This window comes from Lethenteron reissneri, chromosome 39 (genome assembly GCF_015708825.2).
Source record: "Lethenteron reissneri isolate LAM-NWPU_2019-01 chromosome 39, ASM1570882v1, whole genome shotgun sequence".
In the NCBI taxonomy this organism is placed as follows: Eukaryota; Metazoa; Chordata; class Hyperoartia; order Petromyzontiformes; family Petromyzontidae; genus Lethenteron; species Lethenteron reissneri.
In genome coordinates this window covers 12049755-12059815 of record NC_083817.1, presented here as the reverse complement: position 1 = coordinate 12059815, position 10061 = coordinate 12049755, and the positions used below count along the sequence as shown (strand labels likewise).

General features: G+C 55.0%; 1 protein-coding gene across 1 annotated transcript in view; it reads right to left on the bottom strand.

Moving 5' to 3' along the window:
• LOC133351932 (tyrosine-protein kinase SRK2-like) overlaps positions 1-6756 on the bottom strand; it is a 63800-nt gene extending 57044 nt beyond the window's left edge. Inside the window, exon 1 of the mRNA XM_061567546.1 lies at positions 6081-6756. Within this exon, the coding sequence (XP_061423530.1) occupies positions 6081-6358 (278 nt within the window). The 5' untranslated portion in view covers positions 6359-6756. The remainder of the gene's footprint in view (positions 1-6080) is intronic.
• Between the last annotated feature and the right edge of the window lie 3305 nt (positions 6757-10061).

Sequence of the window (10061 nt, the reverse complement as noted above, 5' to 3'; positions counted from 1 at the left end):
GCGGGTCTCTATAGGTTTAGAGTATGATCCGTAGTTTGAGTTACGCGGCCACTGTCACAAGGCTGTGGCTTGTTTCTTTTATGTTCTTGATTGTGACAACACATGAAGACGACCGATATTGTTTTACTCTTCTCAAGGAGTGTCGGTGAGAGTCATGCAGACGGCTTCCCTGTGCCAAAGCAGAGAAAAGCACCGCATGGCCACAAGCCCCACCACAGTCGGGTACAGGGGCGTGACTTTGCTGGAGACCACGGTTTTTAATACCACCAAGGTCAACACGACTTTAAGGAAAAACAAATAGCGACAAAATGAGAAATTAAAGAGCCTGCGTTGGCAGTGCTGCAAAAGACACACACACACGAAGAACCTACGAAGGCGCTGCGAATAACACATGCCGATTAAAGATAAACACCCGACCTATGACACACGCAAACCTCGCGCGGTGCCCCGCGGCCTCAACGCTGGGGTCTCCGGCCCGGTCAGCGGCAGCGCCGCGGTGGCCAGGAGACGTGGATCACCTCGCCTGGTGCACAGGAGGTCGTTGGTTTCGATCCAGACCCTGACGCCTGCTGCTGTATATTTTGAGTTTGCGGTGTCTCTCTCTCATCATCATCATCATCACGGTGGCTAGGAGATGTTAACTACCTCGCCTGATATACAGGAGGTCGTGGGCGCGATCCCGACCCTGACGCCTGCTGCTTTATATTTGGAGTTTGCGTGTCTCTCTGCCCGTTGGTTTCCCCTCCACATTTGGCTGCTGTAAATGTCCACGTAATGAGACGCTTCGTTGAGCTATCATTCGTGATAGCCACGTCGCTTCTGAAAAAAAGAGCTGTATGGCGCAGTGGGCCTTACCTGGTAAAAAAAAAAGAGACTTTTTAGATTCAGCAGATGTTTGGGATCTGTCGTCGAGTCCGAGGCAGAATTAAATCAGCGTTGTCGGTCCCAAAGAGCGCACTCGGAGCGTGTGCCATCGGCGGGGTGGCGCATTCGCGACGGACCCGACTCGCGAGAGCGCACGGCCAAACGTCGCGCTGAGACTCGCTTCAGTGACTCGCTTCACGCCACTCGCTTCAGTGACTCGCTTCACGACACTCGTTTCAGTGACTCGCTTCACGACACTCGCTTCAGTGACTCGCTCCACGACACTCGCTTCAGTGACTCGCTTCACGACACTCGCTTCAGTGACTCGCTTCACGCCACTCGCTTCAGTGACTCGCTTCACGACACTCGCTTCAGTGACTCGCTTCACGACACTCGCTTCAGTGACTCGCTTCACGACACTCGTTTCAGTGACTCGCTTCACGCCACTCGCTTCAGTGACTCGCTTCACGACACTCGCTTCAGTGACTCGCTTCACGACACTCGCTTCAGTGACTCGCTTCACGACACTCGCTTCAGTGACTCGCTTCACGACACTCGCTTCAGTGACTCGCTTCACGACACTCGCTTCATTAACTCGCTTCACGACACTCGCTTCATTAACTCGCTTCACGACACTCGCTTCAGTGACTCGCTTCACGACACTCGCTTCATTAACTCGCTTCACGACACTCGCTTCAGTGACTCGCTTCACGACACTCGCTTCAGTGACTCGCTTCACGACACTCGCTTCAGTGACTCGCTTCACGACACTCGCTTCAGTGACTCGCTTCACGACACTCGCTTCATTAACTCGCTTCACGACACTCGCTTCATTAACTCGCTTCACGACACTCGCTTCAGTGACTCGCTTCACGACACTCACTTCATTAACTCGCTTCACGACACTCGCTTCAGTGACTCGCTTCACGACACTCGCTTCATTAACTCGCTTCACGACACTCGCTTCAGTGACTCGCTTCACGACACTCGCTTCAGTGACTCGCTTCACGACACTCGCTTCAGTGACTCGCTTCACGACACTCGCTTCAGTGACTCGCTTCACGACACTCGCTTCATTAACTCGCTTCACGACACTCGCTTCAGTGACTCGCTTCACGACACTCGCTTCATTAACTCGCTTCACGACACTCGCTTCATTAACTCGCTTCACGACACTCGCTTCATTAACTCGCTTCACGACACTCGCTTCAGTGACTCGCTTCACGACACTCGCTTCATTAACTCGCTTCACGACACTCGCTTCATTAACTCGCTTCACGACACTCGCTTCATTAACTCGCTTCACGACACTCGCTTCATTAACTCGCTTCACGACACTCGCTTCATTAACTCGCTTCACGACACTCGTTTCAGTGACTCGCTTCACGACACTCGCTTCAGTGACTCGCTTCACGACACTCGCTTCATTAACTCGCTTCATGACACTCACTTCATTAACTCGCTTCACGACACTCGCTTCAGTGACTCGCTTCACGACACTCGCTTCATTAACTCGCTTCACGACACTCGTTTCAGTGACTCGCTTCACGACACTCGCTTCATTAACTCGCTTCACGACACTCGCTTCATTAACTCGCTTCACGACACTCGCTTCATTAACTCGCTTCACGACACTCGCTTCATTAACTCGCTTCACGACACTCGCTTCATTAACTCGCTTCACGACACTCGTTTCAGTGACTCGCTTCACGACACTCGCTTCAGTGACTCGCTTCACGACACTCGCTTCATTAACTCGCTTCACGACACTCGCTTCATTAACTCGCTTCACGACACTCGCTTCAGTGAATCGCTTCACGACACTCGCTTCATTAACTCGCTTCACGACACTCGCTTCATTAACTCGCTTCACGACACTCGCTTCATTAACTCGCTTCACGACACTCGCTTCATTAACTCGCTTCACGACACTCGCTTCAGTGACTCGCTTCACGACACTCGCTTCATTAACTCGCTTCACGACACTCGCTTCATTAACTCGCTTCACGACACTCGCTTCATTAACTCGCTTCACGACACTCGCTTCATTAACTCGCTTCACAACACTCGCTTCATTAACTCGCTTCACGACACTCGCTTCATTAACTCGCTTCACGACACTCGTTTCAGTGACTCGCTTCACGACACTCGCTTCATTAACTCGCTTCACGACACTCGCTTCATTAACTCGCTTCACGACACTCGCTTCAGTGACTCGCTTCACGACACTCGCTTCATTAACTCGCTTCACGACACTCGCTTCATTAACTCGCTTCACGACACTCGCTTCAGTGACTCGCTTCACGACACTCGCTTCATTAACTCGCTTCACGACACTCGCTTCATTAACTCGCTTCACGACACTCGCTTCAGTGACTCGCTTCACGACACTCGCTTCAGTGACTCGCTTCACGACACTCGCTCGCAGAGCTTCAGGGTGTCGAGCGCGGCCTCCTGCCGGTGATGTGGCGGGCGCCTTCGTGAGGAAATTAAAGACGCGGATGAGGATGAAGGAAAGTTGTGTAAACCCGAACCCACAAACGAAACAAACATGTGGGAGGGAGGCGGATAAAAACAGACCCTGTTAGCCTCGAACCGACTGCTGGGGCTACCGCGTCGGCGAGGCACAGGAGGGGGGTGAGCGGCCAAACACCACGTCCGGCCCCCTTTGTCTCCTCAGTGCTCACGTGTGTTTTACGCATCGCACGAAGCACTCGTTCGAGGCTCCGACGACCTTGTGGAGGCTTCGCGGCTGGTTCAAATAATCGCCACTCGTACTTCGACGTGAGCGGGGAGTGGAACTCGAGCAGCCGCGTGAGTCGTGTCGTGCGCCACAGCAAGGGCCCGCTGGGCTACACGGCTCGTTTTCAGAAGCGACCTGGCCACAAATGCTAACGCGACGAAGAGGTGTATCACGTAGCAATGCATAGCTAACAAAATACTCTCAAAGCATGTTTCTAAATGTGCAGGGAAAATCGCACGGCCCCGAGAAAAATCCACGCGGCCACGGGGAGAGAGACACGCAAACTTCAAATATACAGCAGCAGGCGTCAGGGTCGGGATAGAACCCACGGCCTCCTGTGCACCAGGCGAGGTAGTTAACATCTCCTAGCCACTGTGATGATGAGAGAGAGAGAGACACGCAAACTCCAAATATACAGCAGCAGGCGTCAGGGTCGGGATCGAACCCACGACCTCCTGCATACCAGGCGAGGTAGTCAACATCTCCTAGCCACCGTGATGATGATGATGATGAGAGAGAGAGACACGCAAACTTCAAATATACAGCAGCAGGGTCGGGATCGAACCCACGTCCTCCTGCGCACCTGGCGAGGTAGTTGGCGCGCCGCCATCCCCCGCACAGAACGCCACTCGCTCCTGAACGGGCCCCGGCGCCGCGTCAGCCCAGCACGCAACTGGGCGTCCCCACGCGCCAGCGCATGGAACTCCTCGCCCCAAACCCCGATCAGTCCATGGGGGAACAACAATCCACCAGCATCCACGCCGTGTGTGTAGACAGTGTGTGTGTGTAGTCTGTGTGTGTGTGGTCTGTGTGTGTGTAGTAAGTGTGTGTGTGTGGTCTGTGTGTGTGTAGTAAGTGTGTGTGTGTAGTCTGTGTGTGTGTAGTCAGTGTGTGTGTGTAGTCTGTGTGTGTGTGTGGTCTGTGTGTGTGTAGTCAGTGTGTGTGTGTAGTCTGTGTGTGTGTGTGTGGTCTGTGTGTGTGTAGTCTGTGTGTGTGTGTGGTCTGTGTGTGTGTAGTCAGTGTGTGTGTGTAGTCTGTGTGTGTGTGCGTCAGGGAGCGGTGGTGTAGCGGTTAGCGCCATGCTGCGCTACGAACCCGGTGATCCGAATTCGATTCCCGCTCACGGCCAATCCCGGTGACGATTATCTGAACCGGTCCTGGGCCTCCCCTAGGTCGACTCAACCTCAAATGAATACCTGGTGTGTAGTAGTAAACATCGCCACTAGGGAGACAAAGGCGGCCAGGCGTGGTGCTAACCCACCCCCTCGTGTGCCGTTCCGGCCTTCATCGTTTGTGCTACTCGCTAACAGCACTTGCCCCATTAGTCTGTTCAGGCTATACGGGGGTCTTTGTCTTTGTGACATCGGAGTGAGTGAGTTGAGCGATCAACCCCCCCCCCCCCCTCGTCTGTGAAGTTCACGCAGCAGTTGGGAGAGGCTGAGGGCCCAGGCGGGGTTCGGATACACCAGGCACCACCATCATCATCATCCCTCCGTTCTGGGTCGATAAACTAAATGAGTAACCACTTTGTGGGGGTGGTCAAGCAGTGTTTGCCCCATATATAACCCCCCCCCTACCTTAACCGCCATAGGAATGTGGAATGTCCACTACTGGCTCTGCAGGGCTGAAAACGGGAGATGAGCGGTTTAGCAGCAGCTATGGGCTCAGCACCAGCGGCAGGGTCGTGACGGTGGCCATGAGAGGCCAATTCTGATAGAACCTCGACCCGTGCAGGGGTCTCAGGGTGGAGGGGGTCTCAGGGTGGAGGGGGTCTCAGGGTGGAGGGGGTCTCAGGGTGGAGGGGGTCTCAGGGTGGAGGGGGTCTCAGGGTGTAGAGGGTCTCAGGGTGGAGGGGGTCTCAGGGTGGAGGAGGTCTCAGGGTGGAGGGGGTCTCAGGGTGAAGGGGGTCTCAGGGTAAAGAGGGTCTCAGGGTGGAGGAGGTCTCAGGGTGGAGGGGGTCTCAGGGTGGGGAGGGTCTCAGGGTGGAGGGGGTCTCAGGGTGGAGAGGGTCTCAGGGTAAACAGGGTCTCAGGGTGGAGGGGTTCTCAGGGTGGGGAGGGTCTCAGGGTGGAGGGGGTCTCAGGGTGGAGGGGTCTCAGGGTAAAGAGGGTCTCAGGGTGGAGAGGGTCTTAGGGTGGAGAGGGTCTCAGGGTAAAGAGGGTCTCAGGGTGGAGAGGGTCTCAGGGTGGAGGGGGTCTCAGGGTGGAGGGGGTCTCAGGGTAAAGAGGGTCTCAGGGTGGAGGGGGTGGAGGGGTGTAGGGGGTCTCAGGGTGGAGAGAGTCTCAGGGTGGAGGGGGTCTTAGGGTGGAGAGGGTCTCAGGGTGGAGGGGGTCTCAGGGTGGAGAGGGTCTCAGGGTGGAGGGGGTCTCAGAGTGGAGGGGGTCTCAGGGTGGAGGGGGTCTCAGGGTGGAGGGGGTTAGAGATGAATGGGGAGGGGGTGAGGGTGCAGGCGCCCCCCGGGCTTCGTACTCACGGCTCTGCCTCGATGCTCTGCACCCTCGCCACGTAGTTGGCCGGGATCCACCCTTCGGGGCCCCCCTCCGAGGGGGCCCCGCGCTCCACGAGCCACGCGTACCACCAGCTGTCAGGGCCCGCGTCGGGGACCTTCAGCAGGTCTCCCTTCACGAAGCTCAGGTCGTCCTGGGTCCTCGCCTCGTAGTCGAACAGGGCCACGAAGAGGTGAGGGGCCACGGGCCCGTTGGGGGGCCCAGGATCGTCGGGACGCCGCTCGACCGAGCACGGGCAGCCCATGGCTCCCGGGAACCCCCTCAGAGGAGTTCCCCCCCACCGGGGACCCCTCCCCCTTCTACTTACTAGAGACTCGTCTAGCCTGGGGTCCACGCGACTCACCGCGGGCCCCCTTACGTCTCAAATCAGGGCCCTCTCACGGGACTCCTTCGCTCTGGGAGCCCGGAGCACGGGACCCCTCTAAGACACCGGACGCCCTCGCCTCGAGTGGGGCCCCGCGGGTCCCCTTGGTGGCAGCGCGTATGGAGGAGGAGCTGGAGGTGAAGAGGACGACGATGTTGTTGTTGTTGAGGCTGCAAGGAGCAGCAGACCCCCTCACGTTCCGCGCTGGTCCCCTCTCGGGCCCCGGGGAGCCCGGGCCGGGTCCGTGCGTTCTCGGCGACAGAAACCTCTCGGCGTCGCGGGGCCCCGCCTCTGTGTTCCACCGAGAGCTGCACCCTCCTCCCTCTCCTCTTCCTCCTCCTCCCCCCTCCTCTTCCTCCTCCTCCCCTCTTCCTCCCAGGTCTCCACTCCCCTCCCTCACCCTTCCCTTAACCAGGTCTCCTACCCCGTCTCCCCCTGGTCTCCGATCTGCCACCCAGGTCTCCTATTCCTATTAACCCAGGTCCCCTGTCTCTCACCGCGGTCTCCCCCCCCCCCCACCCGGTCGGCTGTCGTCTCGATGTCGCAGCCGGGCGGACCCCCCGGGGCTGCCCCCACGACTCGCAGGAAACCCGGGCGGGTGGACCCCGCGTGATCCCCACGGGGTCCACCCCCACCCCATCCCTCGCAATACAATGGCGCAGCGGTGAACCCCTCGGAGACTTTCGGGGGTATAGTCATCGTCACCAGCAGCAGCAGCAGCCAAGATCAATCCACTGCTGGGTGAAGGCGAGTGAGTGGGTGAATGGACGAGTGAGTGAGCAGGGTGGTGGACGGGTGAGCGAGATGGTTGTGATCCCGCGGTGTAACGATCCACCCGGCACCTGCACACAAACCGAGCTCACCGCTCCATCTCCCCGGTTGGACGTCCTCTCGGGCTGCCACTCCGTAGTTATCCTTTTCCATCGTCCGTGGTCCCTGCGAGCCGTGACGCGTCCTGCCCAGGCCCCACTCGCTCCTCTTGACGGTCTGGATCAGGGGTCGGCAACCTGCAGCTTCGGAGCCGCGTGCGGTGGCTCTTTAAGGACTGCAGCGCGGCTCTTGAAATTCGAAAAAAATGGCTCTTCTTGTTGTTTTGGTTGCCGAACCCTGACCATGGGAGTCCAGGTCACCATGGAAGTCCAGTTTACCATGGAAGTCCAGTTTAACATGGAAGTCCAATTCACCATGGAAGTCCAGGTAACCATGGAAGTCCAGTTCACCATGGGAGTCCAGTTCACCATGGAAGTCCAGTTCGCCATGGGAGTCCAGTTCGCCATGGGAGTCCAGTTCACCATGGAAATCCAGTTCACCATGGGAGTCCAGTTCACCATGGAAGTCCAGTTCACCATGGGCAGGGTTCAGCAACCTATGGCTCCGGAGCCGCATGCGGCTCCTGAAGGGCTGCTTCGTGACATCATTTATTAAGGACCCACCGTCTGTCGCGTTCACCACACGCATTAAGGATCTTTAAATACAGTATTGCTGCTTTTTACCGAAAAAGAGTGTCTCTTCTTGTTGTTTTGGTTGCCGGCCCCTGGTCGAGATGATGATGATGATAGTGTCTCTATCCTGTTCTCTAATCCACGCATTCCTCGTCTCTCCGTCTCTCAGTGCTATTCCACGCGCGCGTCTTGTGCACTTGTCGGTTTTTGTTCCGCACGTTTGGTTCGTGGCCGCGATGTCGGCAGCAGGAGACGCTACTACCACGCTCTGGCGAGACACATTCCTCCTTGGCGACTTGGTTACCTGGGAGAACGGCACTGGTGCCTCACAGCAAGGAGCCATGGGTTCGATCACCGAGTCAGGCGCCTTTCTCTGCGGAGTTTGTATTCCTGTTATCCATGGGTTTCATCCGGATTCTGCGGTTTACTCCCATGGCTAACCACACACGCGCACACACGATAGTAACTAAAAACATTCATATTCTTGGTTCTTTCGGTAAAGTCATGTAGAAGGGAAATAATTAAATAAAACTATCCAACAATAAAATTCAATCGAAACGTCGTAATTTAATTTACTTATTTTTTTCTTTTCTTTTCTTTTTATTTTTCTTTACCTACATGAATTTACCGAAAGAACCAAGAATATGAATCCATGCAGTCACGAAAGCTTTAAATTGAAAAATAAAAACATTCCGTCAACTTGTAACGTGCCGGCACATCAGCGTTCACCCATCGCTCTCAAAGAAAGACAGATGAGGAGGCGGCAACGAGGAGGAACCACAGGGAATAGGGGAAGGCAGCAGCAGCCAGGCGGTCAGCCGTCACTACCTATAATTGCCCAGGCTCTGGGGTCCTCTATATATTATTACGATGAGTGTTAACACGCAAGAGGGAAACTGGCGCGCCGGGAAAAATCCAACACGCTTTTAGATGCGCTTCTACGGTTGTCTGGGACGCTCTTCCTTCCGATACAATGGACTTTTAAATGTTGATTGAAAACTCGTTTCTTTAAAACTGCGTTTTGTGTTTAGTTTGTTGTCCTTTCCCCGCACCTCTGATAAGCACGGTTGGCTACAAACGGTGTGAAAAATGTTCAACATATACGTATCCAATTAATACGTTTTTTATGTAAACAATCGGAGGAAACCGGAGCACCCCGATAAAAACCGGCACATGCGAGGGGGAAACGCTCTTTCCCATGCAGACGAAACAAGTGTTGCTGTTCCGCCCTCTCGTGACGACCAAAGGTTTAGGGCACCTCGACCTGCAAGGAAAGGGCGTTTCCCGACATTTCTGTGATCCGCCAACCCTCGCCGCCTCCGCAAACTGGATCACATGCGTGCGCCGCGACGTAACCACCCAATGCTTTAAACATGATCCTGCAAATTACTCCAGTGGCATTACACGCAGGAGCAGCAACATCGTGCCCGCTACTGCTGCAACACATTGGCAGGCTCCTCATGGAAGCGGTTCTTGAGACTCGGTGAGATTTCCCTGGGTAAACAAGCGGAAGAATAATGATTATAACACTAATTAAAGTTTATATGTTTAACCAGGTGCGAACTCTCCTCGTGGACTTTCCGGAGCCACAGCCGCCCATACAGATTGCAATAATGATGGGCAGAGGCGGCAGATAGCCCAGCGTGTCGCGTGGCAATGCCTCCCTCTGCTGGCGTTTCACTTTGGATTCAACAGCCAAAGCCATTTCCTGCCCGTATGACCATCGAGGCATTTGTGCTCATCTTCCGTTTACAGCCGAGCAAAGCCAGTAATGGAGATTCCACTTTCATACGGCGGGGCTGAGTCTATCCATTGGACAGCCATTTTAACACGTAGGCTTTCGCGACTAATATTACTAATAATAAAGGTTTTTGGGTGAGATCGCGTTATTTATAAACTGACTAACCTCTACGGGGAGGATACTTTTCTTAAAACCAGAAAGTTGGAGAAGCTCCGCATTAAGCGGGTAAAATTGATATCTTCACTAGCATTCCTCAATGGTGCAGAGATTCGAAGGTAATACCAAACGCAGTTAAAATAACACATCACATAAAGTCTGTTAAAGCTAACCAAATACTACACAAAGCCAGCGAATTATTATTGCTAGAGAGAATACAGCACAACAGGAGTGAATTATCTCT